The 26,033-nt window shown below is 42.1% G+C and overlaps 2 protein-coding genes across 5 annotated transcripts in view; both read right to left on the reverse strand.

Moving 5' to 3' along the window:
• The window catches only part of SPG11 (SPG11 vesicle trafficking associated, spatacsin), a 102,406-nt gene extending 93,901 nt beyond the window's left edge, over positions 1-8,505 (reverse strand). The window contains exons 1-4 of one of the 4 annotated variants that reach the window (XM_045822682.1): positions 8,246-8,505; positions 5,000-5,184; positions 3,686-3,910; positions 2,126-2,327 (exon numbers count right to left, since the gene is read on the reverse strand). In XM_045822682.1, the coding sequence (XP_045678638.1) occupies positions 2,126-2,327; positions 3,686-3,910; positions 5,000-5,184; positions 8,246-8,499 (866 nt within the window). In that variant the 5' untranslated portion in view covers positions 8,500-8,505. Of the gene's footprint in view, positions 1-2,125; positions 2,328-3,685; positions 3,911-4,059; positions 4,144-4,999; positions 5,185-8,245 lie in introns of those variants that run through there. The other 3 variants (XM_045822683.1, XM_045822686.1, XM_045822684.1) reach the window with 3 other exon arrangements.
• Positions 8,506-12,356: 3,851 nt separating this feature from the next.
• Positions 12,357-26,022, reverse strand: PATL2 (PAT1 homolog 2). Its single transcript, XM_045823413.1, has 17 exons — positions 25,978-26,022; positions 23,011-23,130; positions 22,154-22,244; positions 21,322-21,533; positions 20,645-20,725; positions 19,722-19,864; positions 19,142-19,219; positions 18,785-18,926; positions 17,826-17,946; positions 17,630-17,727; positions 17,363-17,416; positions 17,127-17,260; positions 16,844-17,003; positions 16,211-16,351; positions 14,733-14,830; positions 13,936-14,085; positions 12,357-12,751 (listed from the first exon to the last, which is right to left on the reverse strand). Exons 1-17 carry the CDS (start codon positions 26,020-26,022, stop codon positions 12,733-12,735), a joined length of 1,887 nt encoding a protein of 628 aa, XP_045679369.1. The 3' UTR covers positions 12,357-12,732.
• Positions 26,023-26,033: the final 11 nt, after the last annotated feature.

The raw sequence follows: 26,033 nt of genomic DNA on the forward strand, positions 1-26,033 counted from the left end.
GTCAAGACAGGAGGGGGCTGGAGAGTGAAAAGTCCACGAACTGGAAATTCCAATGAGGTCAGATGACAGGAGAAGTGGGAGTACTTGAATGAATAAGCAAGCTGGAAAATTTGGGAAGCTGTGGTCAGTGGTGAGATATGTAGAACAGTGACGTGAGGGAGGAGCAGTTTTAAATGATGGCAAAGCCCAGGGTATGGCTATGAGAGTGGACAGCTAAGATAAACTGGAAGAAAAGTAATTGACAATGAACTTAAAGAAAAAAGCATGAGTTTGGGTTCTTGAGGAGCTTCCCAGCTCTTTCAGAAACATAAAAAAAATTAGGGAAATAATACAAGACTATACAATTAAGTGCTAAATGGTAGTTCAAAGCAGAAATGCTACGGAAGTTCAAAGAGGAAAAAATTATAAATGAGTATAAAATTACAAGAGGAAAAGATTTTTAGTAAGGAAAGGCTTCATGAAATCAGTGGGTATCAAAGGATGAAGAGGACTTGATAAAATGAAAAGGAGGGACTGACATTCTATATCAGGGGAAAGAGCTGGAACCATGAAGCAGGAAAGACAGAGACAGATTTCAGAGCACACTTACAAAATAAAACACGCAGTCAACTGCAAAGAAGTTACACTAATTAAAGAGCGTTTATGTAAATAATTAATGAAAAGAGATCACTCATTTAGCTGGACAGGGCAGATCCCTAAATTTAATGCAAGGAACAGAACAGTAGCTCTTCTTTGGCTGATGTTACACGGCTGAGTTCAATGAAATTTGTTCAAAGGAATGTGCCTGGTGCCCTTTTCAGAGTTGTCTCAGTGTCTCAGAGGAACACAACCCTACACTCAAGGAGCAGACTGGCTAAGTAGGCTTTTCTTCCTCCTCCTGTCAAATTGTTTTTACTGATGATTAAGGGTAACTACACATACAGGTATGTTTTAGTCAGTAAAAATAGCCTACTGATGAACAAGCACACAATCTGAGAATATTGCTAATCAACCCTACTCAAAGATTAAAACCAAAAAGAAAGTAAGAAAAATTACAGTGATGAGAAGTTCTGGTAGAATATAAAGATGAATTTATCATTTTTTGGTGATCCAATAAGCAATAAAACCCATCAACATACATTCTAATTACATGGATTCGTTTACCTCATTCATATTAAGTTAGGACCACAAATCCAAATGGTTTTGAATGGCCCTAAATACTAAAAGTCCTAAATGTGGACTGGCCAACTTTTACATAACCAAGTTGCAATGTATAGGCTACTGGGGGTGTGTGTGTGAACATGTGCACACACACACACACCCCTCTCAAACATTATAGAATCATAAGTGACTAGAATACTATCTGAATCGAAAAGCAACATAAATAAGCACTCAATTTTTACTAATATATTTAGACAGTCAAAAGTGTGCACTCTCCAAGGAAAACACCTGAGGAAATCCTCAGCTGAATAAAGTTAGTTTATTATATCTTGTCAAACTCCTTTAAGAGATAAGTAATTCCCAAGGAAGCCAGGACACTGAGCCACATAAGAATCCTATCACATGAAAAATACCATTTCTCTTTTACTCTAATGTGAGGCAAGAGATAAATAAACAATGTATAATAGCCAATGGCTTGCCCTGGCTGGTGTGGCTCAGTGGATTGAGTACCAGCCTGGGAACTGAAAGGTCAGTGGTTCGATTCCCAGTCAGAACACATGCCTGGGTTGCAGGCTGGGCCACCAGTTGGGGGTGTGCAAGAGGCAACCAACTGATGTTTCTCTCCCTCTCTTTCTCCCTCCCTTCTCCTCTGTCTAAAAATAAATAAATAAAATCTTTTTAAAAAAAAACAATGGCTTTTAAAATTGTGCTGGATAACTTTTCCACTTATAGGATGACATTAGCCATATATAATGACATATATAAATCAAAATCAACATTTCGATATACATCCAGAAATAAAAAGGTAACCAGTGGTCATTTGCACACATTGTTACACAGGAATAACCTCACTATGTAGTAGCTAAAACATGACCTAAATGAATAGAAATAAACTAGTATAAAGAAAAAGCTAACAAATACATTTTTTAACCCTTTATGGCTTGAATTATTTACTTCAAACTAGAGATTGCAGCAATCTACATACCTGAAATACAAATTTAAGTTAAGAGCAATCGCAGAGTTGGAGGAGCTGATAATCACTGCAACCTCTAGGTCTTGAGACACTTTCAGTGAAGTAAAGGAAGAAATCTTGGCTGGCTCCTGTTGCTGCTCATTACACATATCTTCTTGATGAAGTGCTAAATCCACATGAGCTACATGTACACCATCCACAATGTCAAAAATGTCTTTGAGTTAAGAGTTAGAGAAAATGAAAGTCTTAAGTATGCCTAACCATTTAAACCACAAGATGGACAGAGCTATAGACTTTGCTGCTCCAACCCTGTGGGTGCAATAACTGAAAGACACTGAGGCTGCCCCCATTCTAGCACCAGATGACTATGAAGTTGGTGACCCAATACACAACCTGACAGAGTGTTCATTAAACAATACTTGCTGAATACCTACTCTGGTAATATTTTCCACTAGTGTTCTACAACAATGCTGTCCAAGAGAAATATAATGTGAACCACATTCATCATTGAAAATTTTCTAGTAGCCTTATTTAAAAAGTAAAAAAATCTGTGAACCTAATTTTGATAACATATTTTACTTAATTCAACATATCCAAAATATCATTTCAACCTGTAATCAGAAAAAAAGTTGAGATATTTTACATCATTTTTATATGTGTTCAAAATCTGTTATTTTTTACATACAGCATATCTCAATTTTGACATTGAATTTTCACTGAAAATACCTGATCTATATTTAGACTTTATAAAGTCTATTTACATTTGAAACATACATAAAAGTTTTCCAATAGCTGAACTGAGTACCAGTTTTTAAATCTAAAGTAATTAAATAAAATAAAGTATTTAGTTCCTCAGTCATGCTAGCCAATTTCTCAGTGTTGTGTTGGACAGCACAGTTCTATAATCTAGCAACAAAAAATAAAGTCAATCCAATAATTTGATATTATTACAAAAGTTTTAATATAGGCTGATATATCTAAAATTTATCTATATATAAATTATATAACATATATATCTATATATATATTCCTTTAATCCAGAAATGAAAGTTCCAAAGTCACATAACAGGTCATTTTTCAAGCCTTCAAAATAATTTTGCTGATTACCAATGGATCTGCTGGAGAGAAAAAAAGCAACAACACAAAAACCATAATATTTTCCAAAAAAAATAAATAAAAGTGGTTAGGCAAACCCTATGATTCACTAATATGATGGAATCATCATTCTATGAGGTGGATGTATCATATCATAAGCAGTCATCTAAATCTTTCCTAGAACAAGCATGTTTGAATAGATGGGTAATGCAGACCATACACAATTTAAAAAGAACACAAATACTGGACAAGATGACTGTTACCATGAAAAACCATGCATACACTGGAAAATATCTGAATGGAATATGAATCAATAAAGTTATTCTAAGTTCATGAAGATCTTTTTCCCTGAAAAGTTTTACTGAAAAAGCAACCAAATACCTATACCCCAGTTCCTTAAAACTAAAAGCCTAAAAAGATTAATCTTTCTAGTTATTCTCCTCCCCTGAATATCAACATTTTTACCATCAAGGATACAGATCCAGCCTAAACTACTCAAAACAAAAAGAATTCCTCTGCAGAGCTGCGTGTCAATAATACTGTCCACTGCCTGGGCAGGCAAGGGTAAAGTGAAATAGTTGAGTACTCTAATCTCAGCATCTTTTTCAGGAAACATGATGTGTAGAATGATAAATTTGTTGATGAACAATAATGATGTATTATTGTGAAATGACAGAATTCTCAAAGATAATAAGGAAATACCTATGAAACAAAATAATATTATAAGAAACTCATTGGTCACAATGTTACAATAGGTAAATTTGATTTTGCAAATATAACAAAAACAGGTAAAACAAAAAAGAAACAGCACTTAACTAGGTGAACTCTAAACAGTTATTATTTATACCCACCTAGGCGAGTGGTCACTGGAAAGCAGGTTAAGGGGATGAATAAAGATGGTCTATACTGCCTCTGTTCCTTCTGCTATGGCCAGTCTGAGAGCACACCAGAAGAACATTCAGAAAGCCTTTTTACCCATAGGACCCCACAAAGACAATCACAGACCTTTTTAAAAAAATGAAAAGGAAGGTCCTGGCAGGTGTAGCTCAGTGGACTGAGTGCTGGCCTGTGAACCAAAGTGTCACCAGTTCCATTCCCAGTTGGGGCACATGCCTAGGTTGCAGGCCAGGTCCCCCCAGTGGGGGGGTGTGAGAGGCAACCACACACACACTGATGTGTGTGTGGTGGCCTCCCTTCCCCTCTAACAATAAATATAAAATCTAAAAACAAATTTAAAAAGTTGAAAAATGATAAAGAAGGAACCTTAAAATCCAGAGTGGCAAACATGCTACTACTGCCTTAAAAAACAGAAGCCCGAGTGCCTTGATTTCTGCTCCCTGGAGCCCTCAGAATGGGACATAGTCAATAGTTCTGTAACCAGTCCAGATTAGCCCTATCCAATAGAAATATAATGTCAGCCACAAATGCAAACCACATGTAATTTAAATTTTTTTAATACTAGCTGCATTGAAAAGGTGAAACTAATTTTAATATATATTATTTACCTCATTATATCCAAATTATTTCAACATATAGTTAATACAAAAACTTCTAATGGAGAGATTTTACTTTTTTGTACTAAGTCTTCAAAATCTGGTATGTATGTGACACTTAAAGGACATCTTAATTCATATTAACCACATTTCAAGTGCTCAAGAACTCATGTGGCTAGTATTGGACAAAGCAGATTCCCACAATTTTAGGGATGTAAGAATCTCCCCTGAAATACACAAAATTACATAGTAATATCACAAATTTAAACACACTAAAAGATAACCTGTACATACTTACTGATATTTTGATCTTTAATAAGCTTTTGCAGTATCTCCTCACTACAGCTATACAAAATGGTTCCATCACATCTTCCATCTTTCAAATTAAATTCATAGATGAGCAGTTCATAATTTTCACTAAGAGCAAGCAGCCTGGGCCTCTCTGTTGGTGTGCTGCTGTTATGAGAATCCTCCCACACAAATCTGAGGAAAAAGTTTAGGTTATTTTTTATAGTCTATATCTACAATAATATTCACCCACAATGGAAAGATTGAAAGGGCAGAATGAGTACAGTTCTTTAGTTCACCTGGTAGCATTAATTCTACATCAAATTAAAACAATGGCCCTGGCTAGTGTGGCTCAATGGATTGAGTGCCGGCCTGCGAACCAAAGGCTGGTCTGTTCCATGCTCAGTCAGTCAGGGCACATGCCAGGGTTGGGAGTCAGGTCCCCAAGTTGGGGGCACATGAGAGGCAACCATACATTGATGTTTCCCTCTCTTTCTCCCTCCCTTTCTCTAAAAATAAATAAATAAAATCTTCAAAAAAAAGTTACTTAAAAAAACTTAAGAGAATGTAAACTGTTCTAGGACTTCCTTCTTCTTCCCCCTTCCCCTTCCTACTTCTTCCCCTCAGCCCCTTCACACCAATGCAAGAATATAAAAGTGGGTGGTAAAAAGGACGCATGGGGCAAGAAATGATGGCTGCTTTTATTTCTTCATCCTGAATACTGACTGGTGACATATTGAAAAGAACTGTCATAATTAAGGGCAAGTTTCAACAACCAAGTATGTATATAATTTTTTTGAGGTGGTGCTCACAATGAACAAAATAAGTTTTGGTAACTTAAATGCTTTCAAAAACTTTTAAAAAGAAAGTGATTATTTGTATTAACTGACCTTAGGACTCCAAAATGGTATGTTATAGTATAACTCTGTCCAGCAGAACTCTCACTCTGAAGATGGAAGTGATCAATATTATCAGCACTGTTCAATACAGTAGCCAATAGCCACATGTGGCTATCGAGCACTTGAAATGTGAGTAATGCAACTGAAGAAATGAATTTAAAATTTTAAGTCATGCGTGACTAATGGCTACCATGCTGGACAGCACAGTTACAGAATTTTTACAGCAGTGTAATGTCAGCATAACAACACTGGCTAACAAGGATGGAAAGAGACTAATGATGCTATAGCTTCAAGTTAAATAATCAAATTAAATTACATTTAAAAAAAAAAGGGTCCCAATTCTAAAAACAATGCAATGGACTGAAATGAGGCTACTACACTGATAAAGTTTCATCTTTTTAAAAAAGCTTTTTTTCTACAGAAGTAGTAAATTTTATATCTAGAAAAATTGGACTTGGTGCTATTATGTCCTTATTAGAGAAGATTAACACACTATGTATTTCTATCCTTGTGCCTAATAATTTTTTTCATTGATACCAAATTCCTGATTGTTTATACTGAAAATTTGGAAAACATCCTTTTTTTTTCTTAAACAACACATATATTTATCACAGTTCTGGAGACTACAAGTCTAAGATCAAGGTGCCCACAGAGTGGTTTCTGGTGAGGCGGCTCTTCCCAGCTAGCAGACAGCCACTTCCTTGCTCTGTCCTCACAAGGTTTTTACTTTGCGTGCTTGGAGAGAGAGAGAGAGAGATCTAGTGTCTCTCCCTCTTCCTATTAGGAAACCGGTGCTACAGAATTAGAAACCCACCCTTCTCACTTCATTTAACCTTAATTACTTCCTTAGGGGCTCTAGCTCTAAATAGAGTCACATGGGTGGTTAAGGTTTCAATACACAAATTCTGGGGAACTCGCACAGTGCATAAGACCTCCATGCCACTGGAAGGCAGCCAGTTAAAAAGATGTCACCTCTTTCATACCACCTCCTTAACAATATAAATGTTGAGTATGGAAAATGTTCAACAGATTAAGATACATTTAAAAGGCAGAATACTGTGACATCACTAACATCACTAGCACATGGGCTGTATTATCACATGGAAAAACAAAATTTTCAATGAAAATAACAAAATATAGAATGTAGAGTGATTTCAACAACATAAAAAGGACTACATATACTTAAAAGCAGGATGCAAACCCCTGGAAACTATAAACCTGTCCCTATTTTTACCCTATGAAGTATTTTAATTGAATAAAAATTCAATTCAATTCTAATTAAAAAGCTTTTTTTGATCCACCCCCTCCTATTAATTGCATGCAGTTAACTTATGAATGACCCATTAACTCATGCATGTATGTCTTACTTTCTGTTAAGTTCTCAAACATCTAAAGCATTCTACTTTTCACTCTGCAACCCTCTATTCATAGGGTACTTAATACTGTTGAATAAGCCTACTTTCCCTAGTGAGAGTTTCCTGTTTCTAGCAACTAGAGATCAGGAATAAAGACAAACACAGAAGAGATTTTAAAGCATTCACTGGCTTAACAAACGATCTCTACTGTCAGACACTGTTATAGAACCTGGAGATTCCAAGGTAAGGCACCTCTTGGCCACTCAGTCTTAAAGAGCTGATGGTTTCCAAAACGTTTTCTATTATAAAAAGGGCCAGTCAGACTCAGGGGGCACTACCAAACTTGATGTAAAAACTAAGTCCTGGACCAAGAGTTACAAAAATGGAAAGTAAATATGATTGTAATTATAGGGTTTTTTCTACTGCATTCCTAAATCACGCAAGCCTCACGTGTAAGAACTGTCTTACTCAACTTTTAGGCATTCCTCCGAGATAACAGTAAGCGCGTAATAAATATTCGTTGAGCGAATAAATGAGTGTACCAACTAGGCTCTCCATCCTTGAAGAAGAATGGGAGGAAAGCCCATTTGTAAAGGAACTCGCTGTTTCAGGGGCAAGAAAAAATTATCAGGCTCATCCCAATTAAACATGATCCCCAGCTGATATCTTTAACGATTTAACTGAAAGAAGAAAATGCGCAAGGTGCAGAGTACAATGATGACAAATCGAAAGTTGTTAATGAATAAAAGAATCAGCGTCCAAGCTGAGACCCATTCCTGGTTTTGCCGGCTCCGCCCACCCGGAACAGGGAAGGGAGGGTGCAGAAACGCACTAAAGCGCGAAAGGTTCCGACCGGGAATAGGGCTAACAGCTGAGGCATTTTCCGCGGCTGTCATTCCTCTTCCACCACTGCCCGGCCTGGAACGGGGCATTGGGGGCAGCCGGGCTAGGGCTCCAGAACCCCCTGCCCCCCACACTGCCCAGCCCTCCCGCACCACTTACTGCCGGAAGGGGCCGTCTAGGGAGCAGCCACCCCCGCCCCGGCCGCCTGGCGCCAAAGAAAGCACTTGAAGGCTGCCTGCAGCGGTCAGGCTCCCCAGAACCTCCTGCTCTCTGTGCAACTGCGCCCAGGTTCCCAGCCGCCCGGTTGCCTCAGCGGGGACGGGCAGCAGCAACATAGGTAGAACCCGCTCCCGCTCTTCAGCATTGCAGCTGCCGCCAGCGGCAGCACTTCCGGGCCACTTCTCTGCCGCCATCTTTAGCCCCGCAAATTTTTCTGGTCACCTGAGTCCAACTGCGTCCTGGGCATGCGCAGTGTAGCCGACCCTCTCGCTGCCTTCTGGCTCGGCAGCTACAGCTCAGCAGTCTCTGCCAGATTACATTCCTTGCCTGTAGAGGCCGGCACCGACCACTCCGTCCAAGCCACCTCTGCATATGCATGCTCAAGCCCACTCGTTACATAACTACTGTGAAATTGTTGAGGGCCTAATTTAGCAACTTAAGGCAGGCTGTAACAGCTTGCTCACTCTGTAGAAGTACCCTTTACCGCCTAGTTATTGGGACCCGGTTCCTGTCTCTTTTCTTGGCTTTTCTTATTGTGCTATTATTTTTATTAGTTTACAGGACCTGGAGTGGTGTAATGTCCTTAGTAGTGTGGACTGATCAATTATGAGGAAGCTGACCTGAGTGTTGAAATCAAATAATACGTGTTGTAATTGGCAGGGGAAACAGGAGAAGGGGTGGAAGTGGTGGAATTCTTTTGTCATTATTACCCTTCTCCGGGAAGTATGATACAAGATTATTGGGAGGGAGGGAGACAGAGGGAGAAAGAGCAAGTGAGGAAGAGGAGCAGAGGGGTGAGACGGTGTGGAGTAGGCTTTTTTGGAAAGGGCCCTAATAGACAGCAGTGCCTTGCTTAACAACACATTCTTTTCCACAATCGAATGGGATCACAAGGCTACGAAAATCAGCTCCGTTTGTGCTTTGACTCCAATCCTCCTCTTGTTCTAGGGCTCTGTGCCTGTAAAATTCTTTTTCTCCTGTATTGCTTTTTCTCCCTATATTAGGGTGCTTTCATTATCATGCAGACCTGCTACAATATGTGAAACCCATGGTCCTTATGATTTTGATTAAATTTCATTTTAAATCTTGGCTTAGAAATTCTATCTTTCTCTCTATATACTACCCTCAGCCCTAGCTTTTTTCTTAGATCAGGGGTGTCAAACTCATTTTCACCGAGGGCCGAAATAATTTTAGGACTGTATAAATAGAACTACTCCTTAACTGTTAAGGAGTTGAAATTACATTCAGCCCTTTGAAGAAGGCAACCACGAGGCTGATGTGGCTGCTGGTGAAAAGGAGTCTGACACCCCTACCCTGGATCATCAGCAAACCCTGATGCAGAAGATAGTAGCCCCAGACCTAATAGTCACACTGACCAGACCTCTGGCAAACTAAACATAACATCTTGCTCCAAGTTGTGTTTCAGTTTTTTGAACAACCCCCTGGCTACTTTCCATGAGATCAGAGGGAGCCTGAAAAGACTTCAGAACTGTCCTCAAGACCTGAAGAAATGATTCATTACCCTTACCTCACCTTTGACTAATCAGTTGCCCTATGTAATCTGTAACCGACAGGACATTGAGGAGTTCCAGCTTTCAAACACTAGCTTCCCATTCCCTGGATAATGCCATTCATCAATAAAATAGCCACTATTTCTCCACTGCAATTCTTAGTGTTTAGATTTTGGCTCTGCTAGCACCCAGTGGACTAACTCTTTCTGTTCTAAAACATGTTATTTTAAAAAATTACTTCCTTTAATCTACACCAATGTCTACCTACTGTCAAATTTCTGCTTCCCTTTTAGAAAATTCCAAGTTGCCTCTTCTTGCAGTTAGAAAAACTCCTCTCCTCACCTCAACCCCTCTAACCAGGCTGCTATCTCCACCACACTGTTCCTCAAGATTACTGATCTCTATATTGCCACAACCAGCAATCACCTATCATTCTTTAATCCTTTCTTTAAAGTACTTTTGTCACAGGTGGGCACAGGTAACCAGGTTCTTGGTGATCACAGACAAAGAATTGAGCCAAACACACAAAGAGTTTATAACGGAAAGAGAGAGAGCAGATTAAGAGATAGTACACTCCACAGAACATGGGAGCAGGCCAGCTCCCAGCCAAAATTGACCTCAGGGGCTGGAGGGATTCTATTCTTATAGGGCAGATCTTTCCTGGCTAGTTTTGGTGGCCTTTCATTGTGCCTGTACAAGCAGTTATATTACTTTAAAGCTACTGTGCATGTGGTCTCCCATGATTTTCCTTGACTGGCCACTGGAGAAGGGGATAGCACAACGTTAATTTATTATACTATTATGATGAAGCAGGGGTCATGTAGCGTCTTCTGCAAAGGTACATTCATGATTCACCATGATTCAGTGCTTTTTCAGAAAGTGGGAAAAACCGGTTTTAGACAGGGTCTCTGTCCTGTATTATCATCCTTTATCTTAGCCCTGGGGCACTTTTGGGGTTTCCTTCCTATCTCCTGCCTCACTTTTTAAAAAGTATGTCTTATTGGTTATGCTATTACAGTTGTCCCAATTTTTCTCCCTTTGCCCCCCTCTGCCCAGTACCCGCCTTCCCTCCAGCAATCCCCTACCTTAGTTCATGTCCATGGGTCGTGCATATAAGTTCTTTGGCTTCTCCATTTCCTCTGTTATTCTTAGCATTCCCCTGTCTATTTTGTATCTACCAATTATGCTTCTTGATCCCTGTAGCTCTTCCCCCATTCTTCTCCTTCCCCCTCCCTGCTGATAACCCTCCATGTGATCTCCATATTTATGATTCAGTTACTGTTCTGGTTGTTTGCTTAGGTTTTTTGTTTTGTTTTGTTTTAGATTCAGTTGATAGTTGTGAGTTTGTTATTTTAATGTTCATAGTTTTCAATCTTCTTTTTCCTAAACAAGTCCCTATAACATTTCATATAATAAGGTCTTGGTGATAATGAACTCCTTTACCTTTATCTTTTGTTCTTTTCAACTTTGGTAACACCACTTCCCTAGTTTTCTACCTATTTCACTGATACCTCCCCTCAGTGGGCTTTTCTTCTTACATAATCTCTCCCTCTCCATCTTTAAATAACATCTGTGCTGATAACTCCCATTTTTGTCTCTTTAACCCTGATCATTTCCTTCAACTCCAGACTGCTGTTAACTGCCTACTTGTTATATCTACTTGGATTTCTAACAGGACTCAAATTTAAAGTGTCTAATTTTGATTTTTAACCCCTCACAAGCCCACCTTTCTCATTTTTCCCACTTCAGTATGGAGCACCCTCCATTCACTCTACCAGGGAATTATCTTTGATTCTTAACCACCACTCTTATCCAGACCATCAGCAATGGCTGTCAACTCTCACTTCCTTCCAAGGCTTATTCCAAATCTCTGCTCTGCTTTGTCACCACTGCTCAATTCTTGCCTGAGCTGCTGAAAAAAAGCCTCTGAACATTTTCCTGCCTTCTATTATTCTCCAACAATTTAGCAGTCAGAATAATCTAAAACTGAAATCATGTCACGTTACTTTCCTGTTTAAAATCCTGACTTCACTGCAGTTAAAAATTTAAATTAAAAAAAAAAATCACAGCTTACAGATCTATAGACTTCCCACTTATCTGTGTACTTGAGCTACATTTTCTTTTCCTGAAACACACCAAGTTCATCTCATTTTGGGGGCTTTGTGTTCAATAGGGCCTCTTCGTGAAATACTTTTCATTTCAGCTTAAATATAACCTCTGTCGAGGTTACAGGCCTTCCCGGGCCATTCCACTACAGTCACTCATCACCCACTTTCATTTTCACCATGGTATTGATCACCACTTGACATTTTGTGTCAGTCCCTCTCCAAACAGAATGTAAGTTTCAGAAGAGCAGGGACTTTTCCTTGCTCCACACTGTTACCCTAACACCTAATATGGTTCTTAGTTCACAAAAGGCACTCCAGAATTTGCTGGCAAATGCATAACCTTGTCTGTGAGGTTACACCAAACATTTCATATCCCAAAACAAATATTTAAGTTCATTTCTCTTTGCTCAGCTAGGGCTATTTTCTCTTTATTTAAAAAAAAAAATGGCAACATTGAAGCAATTTCCAAGGTCATAGTTTTGTTAGACATAACAAGGCCTTGTCCCTTATATTAACAATATTCTTAGAGCATTCACATATAAGCAAATGGCTTTCATTATACATCCTAACTTACAAATAAGTTTTAACACATTATTATAATATCTCTAATTACACCTTACTATGTCATGCTTTTTTCGGCATCAGATTTTTGAAGAAAGCATAAGAAAATGTTTTAGGCGGGGCCCTCCAACATATCATAAGGCATAAGAAATGTCTTCAGACTCTTGGATCCCTGTAGACATAGCCCATACAACTGGTGTCTGATGGTCATACTGTTCCCACATGTCCGCATTCCAGAGCAGTGAGATCAGTAGATCCAGGCAAGCCTACAAAGACAACAGGTATTAAGTGCAAATGATTCCATTTTCTAAAGTATTATTGTGATTTAATCAATATCTGGCCTTGAATGGTATGGTTCAGTGGGTTATGTGACATCCCGCAAACTGAAAGTTTGCTGGTTTGATTCTCAGTCAGGGCAAAAGGACTGGGTTACAGGCCAGGGCCCTGGTTGGGGGCATGTGAGAGGCAACTAACTGATGTTTCTCTCCCTTTCTTTCTCCCTCCTTCCCACTCCCTTTAACAATAAATAAAATCTTTAAAAAATTAATATCTGACTCTTTCCAGCAGATGTTTAATTCTGAGGACAGAGATGACCTCCATATTGTTTATGTTTGTATTCTGGAATAGTTGACCCCTTCTATATATATTTTGTTGTTAATTGCTTCTTGGCTACTCCACTATTGGCTAGATTGCAGGAAGAACATGCTGTAGTCTTGGATGGAGGGGCTGTGTTTGATCCAGGCAGGACTTATGATTCACCTCAGCATTGAATTTGGTGTTCATTGGCATTGCCTACTGATGTTACAGCTCTGTTTGTTGGAAAGAGGAATGTAGTAATGTTTCACCTCTCTTATACTAGGGCTACTGCGTTCCTTAGTATCAGCTGTTTTCCACATTGTCTTTGCTACTCGCAGGGTCAGTTCCTCTGTGGAAGTTTCTTCCACTGTCTCTTCTGTCCTTGGGACAATTAGGGATGATGCTTGGTTCATTGATTCCTGTACTTGTTTCAGTAGCAGTGCTGGAGGCCTATCAGACACTGCAGCTGTCAGTGTGCCTGTGTGCTGTGGGTCTGCTGGTCAAGGGGACCTGTTCAGGGACTAATGTCCAGGCTGCTCTGCATTGATTCAGACATCTTGTGCTGCATTTGTTGATCCCATCAAATATTTCTTGAATGAACAATTCAGTTTCTGAAATTAAGTCTTGCCTTCAAATAGCTTAGTATGATAAATGACCAAAGTACCTGGGAATCATTTAAGTGGTTTAGCTAAAGAAACAGACCATAGGGACCTAATTTGAGGTAGACGCGTTACTCAGTGAATGCCAGAGTGTCTGCAACTACTTCTAAAAGAAAGCTTTCCTCCATGCTCTTGGTTAGAAAGAAATAGAGAAGTGTCAGAACCTAAACTGGGCTCAAACAAGGGATTATGACCTTGTTTCTGCTGTAACTTACTGCATTGTAGCCTCTAGCTGCTGTACCAATTGTTTGTCCACATGGCGACAGAACAGGGCAAGAAGGTTGCTGGGGAAGGATAAGGGTTCTGCCAAAGAGGCTGTAGGCATCTGAGCTATCTCCCAGGCGATTAGAATCACTATGTCTGTCCTGGGGGGCAGAGAGGAAGAAATATATCAAAGTATTTGTATTTATACAGGAAAGAGGCTCAAGGCAAAGATCCTTGCTATACTTTATCACCAATATCACTTTCTATGCATGCAGCAATTAAGAGAATATTTGCACTTTTGATATATGCCAAGGCACTGATTAGTGCTTTATGCATCTTTTCTCTTAATGTTCAGAACTCTAAGCGGCTAGTACTGTCATCCCTAGATTCCTCTTTTATAAATGAGGAAACAAGCTAAAGAGAAGCTAAGTAACATATCCAAAAGTTACAGTAATAATAAGTGACAGAGGCAAAATTCAAACCTAGGCCTGTTTGACTCCAAAGTTTGTCCCCTTCTAATTGTAATGGGAAAAAAATACAATAATGTAAAAAAAATTAAAAATATAAAAATAAAAATAAAGCTTGTCCCCTTAATTACTATGCTATACTGCCTTCCATGGAAAATAACGCTCTAGGGAACTAAAGACAGGGGGCAATAAAAGGCAGAGCAGCTACAGCTCTGCTAGTATTCCCTTTGACCAACTTCTTTCCTGATGCTTGAGTACACCATTCAGGAAATAACTCATCTGGTCCAGCCTACACATCCCAGAGGTACTGGAATAATATTTACAGGCCGTTATGATCTTACCAAGCTACATGGTCACTGTTGGATTCCACTAGGGATGGATCCAGGGATACCAGCTGCTCCCCATGACTCAGCAGGGCATAGAGCAAAGATATTCCAAACTGCAAGTGATAAAGCATCCAGGGAAAATGAGTTCACCCTAAGCATTTGGTGCTTCCCTGGCTCTGTCTTCTTAACTACAACAGCAAGTTTACATGTACAAATTGAGTCCAACACCTATAAAACTATTAAATTTTATATTGGCTGGCCAAAGAACTCTCAGATCTTTCCAAGGGAATCACTGCTCTGAACTTTCCAAAAGATTCTTCCAGGGCAGGGGTCCCCAACCCTTGGGCCACAGACCGGTCTGTGGCCTGTTAGGAACCAGGCTGCACAGCAGCAGGTGAGCTGCAGGCAAGCAAGGCTTCATCTGTATTCACGGCTGCTCCCCATTGCTGGCATTACCGCCTGAGCTCCTCCTCCTGTCAGAGCAGCAGCAGCATTAGATTCTCACAGAAGCGTGAACCCTACTGTGAACCGCACATGTGGGGGATCTATGTTCATGCTCCTTATGAGAATGTAATGCCTGATGATCTGAGGTGGAGCTGAGGCAGCGATGCTAGCACTGGGGAGCGGCTGCACACACAGATTATCATCAGCATAGAGGTATGACGCCACAGAGACCATAATAAACCAATTGCCTGCAGACTCACATCAAAACCCTATCAGTGAGTGGCAAGTGACAATTAAGCTGCATCTGGTAGCAGACTATAAAGCCATCCCTTTATCCAGATCCACAGAAAAATTGTCTTTCATGAAATTTGTCCCTGGTGCCAAAAAAAGGTTGGGAACCACTCTTCTAGGGAACTGACTAAATGCATACTCATGGGTCCTGCCCCCAGGAGTCAGGAGTCAGAGGAATAGGGCAGAAATGGACCCAGGAATCTGATGCAGGTAGTCTGTGGACCGCACCATAAGAAGCACTGCTTTAGGCAAAGGTCTTTGGAGAGGGGTTCATAAGACAATCCACTGGCATATTAGAACATACCAGAACTTCACCTTTAGAGTCTCATCTTTTAAAATGTTCTATTTTGTATTTATTATGTACCTAATATTAGTATAGTGTTACATATAAATGACTTACAAACACACACAGGTGATGTGTCAGATTTTTTTTTTTTACCAAAAGGGAAACAAAATCAAAAAACTTTGGTGACCTTTGCTCCAGAGGGCACGTGAGCACCATCATCAGAGAGCTTGTTAGAAAAGCAGATGCTTGGGCCCCAGCCTGGGTCTACTAGATGAGACTCTCTAGCAGTGGGCCCAAGGAACTGGTGCTCACTAGGCTCTCCAGGTGATCCTAATGCTCACTGGAAGCTGATAAGCACTGCAGAGGATAAGCAGGAAAGATGAGGAGAGGAGAACATTCCCTCATTTATTCCATGTCAGTGATACCACCTGGAGGCCACCTATGGCAAGAGAAAAACCCCCAGACATGTTACCTGATTCTGAAGCACCACAGTGACGGGCCGCTCGGAGGAGCCAGGTGGAAGCAGCATTAGTCCCTGAAGCCCTTGGAGGAGTTCATGGAAGGTCAAGTGACTGATGTATTTGCCCAAAGGTTTGAATAACATTTGTAGGACCTGCAAGAAGATGGGTGCCTCTCTGACTTTTCTGCAACTTCACCTCCTCCTGTCTTGCACCCCCACCCTGATCCCTTTTCTGGCTGACCTGCCTTTGTTATCTACCCAGTCAGGTTATTTACCAGACCTATAACCACTAGTGTCTCTTCATCCCCAATCCTGACCCTTCAAATCCTACTAGTTCTACGGTGCTTTCCCTAAGAAAAGTAGATATAGGGCTCAACTTTTGTCAGGAAGTTCTTATTTTCGCACCCTCCACAGCACACTCACACCTGTGCAACCAAGGCCTGTGTGTTTTCTTTTGTTCATTATATCTACAGATGATCAGCTGTTTCTACAGTTCATTCTGTAACCCCTCACTCGAGGGTGGCAGGCTCTACACCCCTCGGTTCCCAGTACCTTCTCTGGAATCTCTGGGGCTGGGGACTGGAGGAGAAAACATTCCTAACCCACCCATGACACCATCCTCTTCTCCACTTAATGCCACACTACCTGATCAGCTGCATCCCTCTTGATGAGGAGAGGCAGATGGTGGGTGATAACTAGGAGAAGGCTAACAGCCTGCTCCTGGGGCAGGAAGGGGAGCAGCCGGGCCACTAGGGCTTTCCCCTTCCTCACAGACAGCACCTGCAGGAAGCCATCTGCTGCCTCCCTGTGAGTGAGATAGGAGAATACTTTCAGGCTGTGCACAGAGGAGAGGACAACATGCCAGAAAGGAGAGGCTGAAGCAAAGCCAATGTCTTTGCTGGGCGGGGTGTGACTCTCCCGTGCTCACTCAGGGTTGTTCTGCTCCTGGGTCTTTAAGGCCTGGAAGAGCTTCTCAACGTGGTTTCTCTGCTGCTCCGAGTAGCAGGGCTGTGGAGGCCCATTCTTCTGGCCCTCCTCTATCTCTAGTAACTGAAGAAACATCTGGGAATTTGAGGGTGGGAAAAGAGGAAGAAGAGGTCAATTTGAGCAATATCCCATTTTCGAGGATAAGTTAGGAAGTCATTCCTAAGGAGCTGATCTCACCTTTTCAATCCATGACAACACCCGAAGCCTCTGACTGCTGGCAGCCCCCGTCTCCTAGAAGAAAGAGTCCCCAGCCATGAGCCGCACTTCCACAGCAGCAGTCCAGGTCTTTGGCGAGCTAGAAATTGAGCTGGAAAAGCTAACACAAAGTCTGATTGCACTTATTCCTCCCATGTAGGTCACAAACTGAACTCAAGCATGAGGGTGCTCAAAACCTTGCTCCAAAACAGGGAGCAGAAAAAGGTTCTAGGAAGATATCACTCCTACCGGCTCTGGAGTTCCATGGGGTACGGCATCAATGGCTCGGCGAGGGCTAAAACACGTCGACATGGCTACCTGGCCTAGGGAACCCTCGATTCGAACCACTGCACGAAAGAAGTCAGAATGGACATACTTCCCTCCACTTTCCACCCTCTATCCACCAAGATGGCTAGCCCAACCCAGCAGGTCAGCCTGCTCCTACCTGACTCGTAAGCTTCTGCCTTCTGAATATAAGGTGTTACCAGCTTGAGAGACTCAACCTTGTTCCTTCGTCCAAGAAGCTCTTCATCTGCCTCCTTCTTCTCCAGTTTCTGATAATATTTCTGAGTCCATGGAATGTAAAAACATATACTCATCTTGTGAACTTAGAATTAAGGTTCTCCAGTGAAACTTCTTAACACACACTATCCTGTAGCATCCCTTCCAGAAATGTTCCTGGCACTTTAGGCCCTATTGGCAATCATTCTAAAGTATTTTAAACACCTTGGGCCTCATGCTACCTGTCCTGCGATTCCCATACTAAGGCCTTCAAGAACTAGGTACTATTACCAGGTCAGATAAAAAGGCAGAGAGAAAAATGGAGTGCCAGGAAGCAAACCTGACCCAGCATCTGCAACCTTCCTGCATTCCTTGTTCCCAAGTTATCCACTGCACGCCCCATATCCTCCACCTCCCCATTTTGATAATGTGATCCTACCTGTGCTTCCCACAGTCAGAATTAGCTCGTGGCATGAAGATAGGAAGGAGGAGTAAATGAATCAAAATGTCTGCCATCATTTGTTCAATTGAACAAATCAAATCCCACTATTTCTAAGATCCCTGTGGTTTTGATGCAAAAAAGTAAAGGTAAATAGATGAATGTTTATAACAAGACATTTCTAAAGACTCATAAATGTGCACAAAGGTGGAAAAGTCCATATTCCCAGGCTGAACAGGGGAAATTCATGGCAAAGGATGGAGACAAAACCTCAGAGTGTGTTTGGGGAATTGTAAAGAATCCCACTGGGCTGAAGTGTAGGAGAACAGAGGGGTGAATGAGGTCAGAATGTCAACTTTAGAAATAAGGCCCCTATGAGCTGAAGAGAGGACCTGAGAGGGCCCATGGAGTCCAGGCCTTTTTGACTCCAAGGTCAGAGGCTGGGAAGAGCATATGGAGCTCACCTGGTAGTAATAGTCTTCCAGGTAGGGGTTCTCACTCTGCAGCTGAACCATTTGCACTTTTATCACCCAGTCCTTCTCTTTTCGTGTCATGAGTTTAGCATAGGGGTCTGGCTGCTGAGACCAAGGCTTCTTGGCTGGGGGACTTTAAGCCAGGAGGAGCATCCCTTTAGACCCACCCACCCCTGCCACAGTGAACTTCTCAAGGAGTGGTGAGCAGGGAGTGGCGCTGTCTGGGAAGGATGGGAGAGAGTGCAGAGGTGGGCAGCACTATAGGACTCCAAATTGTGCAGGGACTTCGGGGAAATACCCAGCATGCAGATGAGCTGCCCTCAACCCTGCTCCAGGTCTAGTTTTTACCTTGGTGTTCGACTATGCTGCTGCAGCTGAAGGATCCGTTGGTGCTGGGGGTGAAGCTGGGTCAGATGACTGGGGAGACTTAGAAAGAAACTTAGCTGAAAGCAAGGTCTCAGCTCCTTACCTTTCCCACTCATTTAGCCTCTGGTAACCTCAGCTGGACATCTAAGGGAACTCTTTATGTGCCTCTCCAAAGTCAGCCACATGAAACATCACAATCCTTGCTCAACAGGACCCACAGACCCCTCCAAGATATATTTTTCTGCAATTTGGCTGCAGGAAATCTTGACACAGTAGAAAATGATTTAGTCTGGTTGCCAGGAGTTCTGAGTTCTAACCTCAATTCTGCATGCCAGCTAACCTTCAAGTAAGTTCTTTTTCGTCTCCCTGGGCCTCCATTTCCTCATTTGTGAGGGAAAGTGGTTTGGACTACACCTCAGACTTTCATTGTTAAGTTTCTGTATTTTTCTATAGCAACTGGTAGAGTGGCCCCCACCCCTCTGCAGCCACTACCTCCTGAGACCTTCGAAGAGGAGCTCTGACTGTTGTGGATGCTGGGGTGCCTGGCACCCTGAACCAGTACCTGAACCTAGGGGGCCATGAGGTCGGTGAGCTGCAGAAGAGAGATGGGTCTGGTGAGAGCAGTCGAGGTCCTAAGTGCCGCACTGGAGAGCTGGTGCTGGGAATGGTGGGCCGGAAAGGAACTGGAGACAAGTAGTCCAGGGTCTAAGAGAAATAAGAGGTCTGTGAGGAGGGCATCGCCATTAATTCAATGCTGCCCTTGCTGCTGAGTCCCTTTTCTGTCTCTACATTCTCACCTGCCTTTACCCTCAAGAACCTCACCAGACATTTTGCTGCCTTGGGGGAACTTCAAGCCAACTGTGAGGTCATCAGACTGTGGATCCTGTCCTTGCTCCCAGCAGGGTTTCTCACCTCCTAGGGAGCAGCTCTTCAGTCGATGACAATGTAGAGACATGTGTTTTCCCTACTGTCTGGTGAGCCAACATCTCTTGCTCTCCTCTCTATGATAGTTTTCTCTCAGGCTCTTGTGCCTTCAGTCACTGGGACAATGCTTAGCTATCTCTTCTGATTCACTGGAAGGCCTCCTGAGACCTGCAGTTTCCTACTCTTCTCCCTGCAGTATTTCCTGCAGTTCCTCTACCCCAGACCATGTTCTCATTATGCAGTTAATTGAAGGGCAAGTGCTCTTACTAACCCTAGCTCAGTGCTACTTATTTGCTTAAAGGCAGGGGAGTGGAAGTAGGGATCTACTTTGTCCTTTTTCATATGAATGGCCAGTTGTACTAGTACCACCTCTGTCATTTACCCAGCTTCCTTACATGAAAGGACATCTCCCACTTTTCATACCTTCATCTTACTTTGGGTGCCTTATCTCCAAGAGCAAGGTTAAGAGAAGACTGAACATAGTGGAAATAAGGAACACTTGGCATGCTTTTTTTCAGCAACCAGTCACTTTCTGTCACTATGGTGCCTGGAGCGACTCACCTGCCATAGAAACTGCAAGGAGGTAGGTGACATCCCCAGCATACCGGAGGCCTTGATTCCAGGAAAGCTGAGAAGACCTCTCTGGAATGAAAGGGAAGAAAACCCAGGTTCACATGAGCCTCTGTAGTATCTTCTAAATTCATCTGTGTCTACAGGGGTGGGGAGGCAGTAAGGCCAGCCATTTCCAATACCCATGACAGTGGCAGCCTGGTTCTCCCTCATAATCAAAGTCAGCTGGGCCAGGCCCCTCTCCTTCCCTGAGGGGAAGCAAAACTGGTATCTCAGGAGCAGGTTGATCCGAGGCACTTCATTCCTCATGGGAATCCTTGTCTCTCTCCATTGGTTGTGGAAATCCAAGGGAATACATACCAGGAGTGGACTGCTGAGACACAGGGGCCCAGGGTCAAAGCACCAGGAACAGGACCAGCCCCTATGAGTGACGCACAGCCCTGATACAACCTGGTTTTCAAAGTGAAGACAGCATCAGAAACTAAGTGGGGGTAACAGGAAGAAAGAGGTAACGAAAAGTCCCTACTCATGTTCAAGCCTGAAATAGAAAGTGTTAACCCAGAACCTATCTTAGAAAGGGGTGGAGAGGAGGAGAGGGCTGTCTAGCCACACTGTGAACAGCAGACAGTTCAGGACAACAGTCCCTCCAGCCCCTCCTGCCATGGCACCTGGGTGTTGTGGACCACACTGAGGACAGCTGGATCCCCAAGATCTTCCTCCTCTTCATCTACTTCCTCCTCCAGGTTTGGGGCTAGATCTGGATTCAGATCCTCTTCCCGCTCATTTTCTTCCTCCTCCTCCAGCTGGGAGGCAGGCACCAGCTCCTCTTCAGGAGCCAAGCAGCCACAGGACTTTCCTGGGCCTTGGTTTGAGCAGGGGCCTGAAAAAGAAGTAGAAGGGGGCTCAGGTGTGAGGAGTCTCATCTAGAGAGGCAGCTTCTCAGTAGCACTTTTGTTCATGAGCCAGCTCCAGCACCACCTTCTAACAAGTCCTACTGTTCTAAGCATTTAATAGCCTCCCTACCCCAGAGAGCCCCTACCTGTCCTCCACTAGAGCAAACAGAACCTGGCACATGCCAGATACCTTTACTTTCTACATCCCCTCTTCAGTTACCTCATTAGATACCACCACAGGCTTCTCCATCTGCTCTCCTCCACCTAATAGCCACTTCTGGGCCTCTTTAATCAACCAAGTTCCAGCTGCCCTGACTCACTGCAATTTAACCAACCCTACTGTGCCAGATATTTCACGTGTCTATGTTCATTTAACTCTCACAAAAATCATATAAGCCTGTATTGATCATTTCACTATGAAGGTGAGAAATAGGGACCCAGAAAAGTGATTTCAGTCACCCAGCATAATATAGCTAGCAAGTAGAAGAGTTTAGAGTTACTCCCAGTGATTCTGGACATATAAGCCCATGTCCATCACTGAACCAGAATAGCAAGTCTCCGCATCCCCAGGCTTTTTATCCAGATACTGTGGTCCGCTTAGTGATACCTTCAAGACATTTCATCTTTACAGGCTGGTGGACTTTCTCCATGGCTGTTTCCTCTGATGAGAGAACACTGTCAGCCTCTGGAACATAAACCTGGGACAGGGGAGAGACCCAGAGGCACCCTCCTCCTCAGTAAGGATGGCATGGCACCCTAAACCGTGGTCATCCCCCAGCAAGGTGGTCAGGGGAGCACAGCCCTTGGCTCTCAGACTGCCCTAAACGTCCGCCCTATGACCTCACCAGCCCAGCTCTAGACAGCTGCCCTGCAAAGGGACTGAAGAGAGGAACAGGGCTAGGAGTTGGAGAAACACTCCCACACAAACACCACCAGCTTCCATCTGTGCACAGTGAGGGGGCCCACAGCTACCTTGTTGCTGCCCTTTCTGCTTACTTTTGCCATGGTAGCCTGGGCCAGCACTGGCTTGCTGCCCTGGCTTTAAGAGTCCCAGCCACTCCCCTACTTTCCTGTTAAAGGGCCAGCATCCCCAAAACATGGCATCTTGATAGACATATGAGAACATAATCTTATGATAAAGAAAATCCTTGAAAGGGCAAGAGAAATAAACTGCATTTTTAATCATTCAAGTTTTAAGTACAGTTTATTGGGATTGCTATTTGGGAGCAGATATTTTAAAAGGGTATCCCTGTGTTCTACACCCATCATAGGAATTGTGCAAGGTTATGTTCCCTTCAATCCCTACTTTTGCTCCATCAAAATTGGATAGGAAAATTGGTGAATCCTGGGGAGATTACCTAGCAACCAAGATCTCAGGGCGGGGCAGTGCATTTGTGGATCCCTGCAGTCCACCTGGTGATGCTTGCCCTTCATTGAGTCTGTGAACTTAAGTCTGCTACCCACTTCTAACTGATAAGGGAATCCTGTGAATTTAGAAGTCAGATCTTCAAGGTAAAAACATTTTTGCATGATTACACAATCTTGCATCTTTTTGGCTGCTGCAATGGAAAACTGATTCAGAAGCTGAGGAATAAAAAGAAAAGAAAGAATAACAATAAAAACAAGCATATAACTACTGCTGGTAGGCAAAATCCAAGACCCCACCTGAGCTTCATCTAAGCCCCAAGTGATCCTGGCTGGGTTCGGTGCCCACATCTGTGCTCAGCTGAACCTCACATGACTTTGTAGACCTTCTGAATAAAAATAAAAGCAAAGCAAATTTTTCCACATCAGAAAGGCAAGTTAGGGCCCTATCATCCTGGTTATAGGACTGTGATTCTTGATGCCTCTAAATAAAAATATTTGTTTCAAAAGTTTTGCTGTAGGTCAAAATTATATGGGCAGGAGAAATTTTAAGTAGCTTGAAAGTTACTAAAAAACTTTTCAAATATCTTAATTGGGTTCAGGCCTTTTGGTATCGTTTCTCAGCTGTTTCTCTCATGAACTTCCTAATAGTTCACTTTGGTATTACTAACAAAAGGTCTAAGTGGTGAATTTTAGTGTCCCAGAAGTGAGTTATTAGGTTGTTATAGAGACCATGTCTGAGGGAGAGCCACCTGCTGCATACAGATTTGCATTCTGAAGGAACTTCTTGTACCAACTGGTACTAAACAGGTGAAAACAGGGCTTAGTTTTCAAGATTATAGTCCAGACTTGGCTATTTGAAATTTTACTTGAGATCTAGTGGGTTTTGTGAAAGTCCCCTACTTTTTCCTGAAGTCTCATGAAGTTGTAGATTGTCTAAACTTCTGGCACAGTTCAGCTGTGCTAAGTTTAAGCCAAACCTGTGCTAGGCTTGGTGTGCAGCAATTGAATAAAGCAGGTGCCACCCAGGGCCTCTTACAGCTTCGGGACAAGTACAGACAAGTAAACAGAATTGTTAGATCAAAGATATATTGGAAATGTTTACGTTGGTGGAGAGAGGGCATAAGGGGCCTAAATGGTAATGGGAAAAAATACAGTAAAGATAACATTTTTTAAAAAAGAAAAGTTTACATTTGCCAAATAAAACACTTAAGGACTGTTCTTATATGGGAGATTTTTAATCCATCATTTCAGTTTCTTTAAGGTCTGTAGATCTATTCCAGTTTCAGTTTTTTCTTGAGGTTGTGTTGTTAAGTTATATAATCTTCTAGGAATGTGTCCATTTCTTATAAGTTCAAATTTGTTGGCATAAAGTTGTTTATAGTATAAGAGTATTTTTAAAATTCATGCTTAAATCTGTACTTTGTTTCTCTTGTTATTTCTAACATTATTTATGTGTTGTCTCCTCTTTTCTTCTTTTCCCCAGTTTGTCTATTTTATTGGTCTTTAAAAAAAAACCAGGATTCTAGTTTCTAAGTCAGGGATTCTGCAGGAAGTAGATAGTTCACTCAAATTGGATAATTGAAGTAGAATTCAATAAAGGGATATTTGTAAAGGTATAGAAAGAATGTAGTGCCATTATAAGGAATGGTACAGTTCCCTAGGACTGGTAATAGTTGGTGGTTACCACTTTAGGGCAAGGGCCAGAGGATGGAGCCATTATCAAAACCTGTAGACAGAGAAGCCTGCCTGGTAGGCAGATAATGTCAACACCTATGTCATGTGGGTTCCAGTGTGGCAGCCCTCTCCTAAATTATACCCATTCTCTCTGAGATCTGTATCTGCTATCTGCTCTCTTCTTGCTTCTCGAGGCCTAGGCATAGCAAAGGCTTGCCACCCTTTCTAGTGCCAGGGGTGCTTCACTTTCCTTTATCACTTTCCCTTAATCCTGCTCACACTTTGGTAAACACACCCATCACAAAACTCTCCTTGGTTACCAGACTTGAATGTGCTATTTGTTTCCTATCAGGACCCTGACTGATACCTCCATCACCAGCCTCCTGAGCCATTCTTTTCTTTGTCTTTCTTCAGCTTTCTGTCCCAAGCCTCAATTATCAGCATCTAAAACATAATCATTGTCCTTAAGTCCCCTGCATGACTCTACTCTCTTTATTCTCAGCAGTCACCTCACCTCTTATGTTATACAGAAATAGAGGCCTTTGGGACTGAGCTACCATATTTTTCGGACTGTAAGACGAATCCCCCAAAATTTGGGGGGGATGGGGGGTGCATCTTATAGTCCAAATGTAGCTTTACATTTACATTGGTGAAATATTATGTTATTTATGTTATTAAATATTTTACCACATTTTTTGCTTCAATTTTTTTCCCTATTTTTCTCCTCTAAAACCTAGGAGCATCTTATAGTCTGAAAAATACGGTACTTCAATTTACAATTGGAGGAAATTGAGTTGCAGGCACAGGCCTCCTCCCTCGATCTTCCAGGTTTACATTCTCTAGTCGAACCTCTCTGGATCCTATGCCCTCCACCACTTCAGTCGTTCCTCTCTCCTCTGTGTCTTCAGCCTCTCTATTTTTCCTCCTTTCTTTTTCTTATGGCATAACATAGATACAACAGGATGTGTTCATTGTTACAGACATAACCCCTGTCTTGTTTTTGTTTCTTATTTTAACTGCCTGATATTTGTCTCCTGCCCAACAAACCAAGCTTCTCCATTTCCTCAACTCATATCATTTCTTCAGCTGCTGCTCCCTGGCTTTTGAATCCATCATAATGGGGCACCAGTGGACAGACTGACATCACCCCACAAGCCCCTCAATCCTTCCTATGGACAACTGATAATTTTTCAACCTTATGTTAGTACTCTTCAAATACATCATCATGACAAATCACCTACTCTCACTTCTACTCAGATGCCACCACTGAACACTTCTTGAATTTAAAAAAAAAATCAAAACTACCATTACCCATCACTCCTCAGAAACTATTCTTAATTACCAGTAATTTTCAAACTGTAAGTGCAAAAGACATGTTGTAGTCCTTACCTTAAGGCTGTTGAAGTCTCTGCAGCCTTTGACACTGCTGATCATGCCCTCTGTAC

This window comes from Phyllostomus hastatus, unplaced genomic scaffold (assembly GCF_019186645.2).
Source record: "Phyllostomus hastatus isolate PE091 unplaced genomic scaffold, TTU_PhHast_1.1 phas_scaffold_501, whole genome shotgun sequence".
NCBI classification, from domain to species: domain Eukaryota; kingdom Metazoa; phylum Chordata; class Mammalia; order Chiroptera; family Phyllostomidae; genus Phyllostomus; species Phyllostomus hastatus.

Coding starts and splice junctions, on each gene's coding strand:
- PATL2 (XM_045823413.1), bottom strand. CDS start 26,022: ATGATCAGCAGTGTCAAAGGCTGCAGAGACTTCAACAGCCTTAAG. Junction 18,927..19,141: donor CAGCATAGTCGAACACCAAG/GTAAAAACTAGA, acceptor CCTGGCTTAAAG/TCCCCCAGCCAAGAAGCCTT. Junction 17,947..18,784: donor TGGAAGACTATTACTACCAG/GTGAGCTCCATA, acceptor CCATGGACTCAG/AAATATTATCAGAAACTGGA.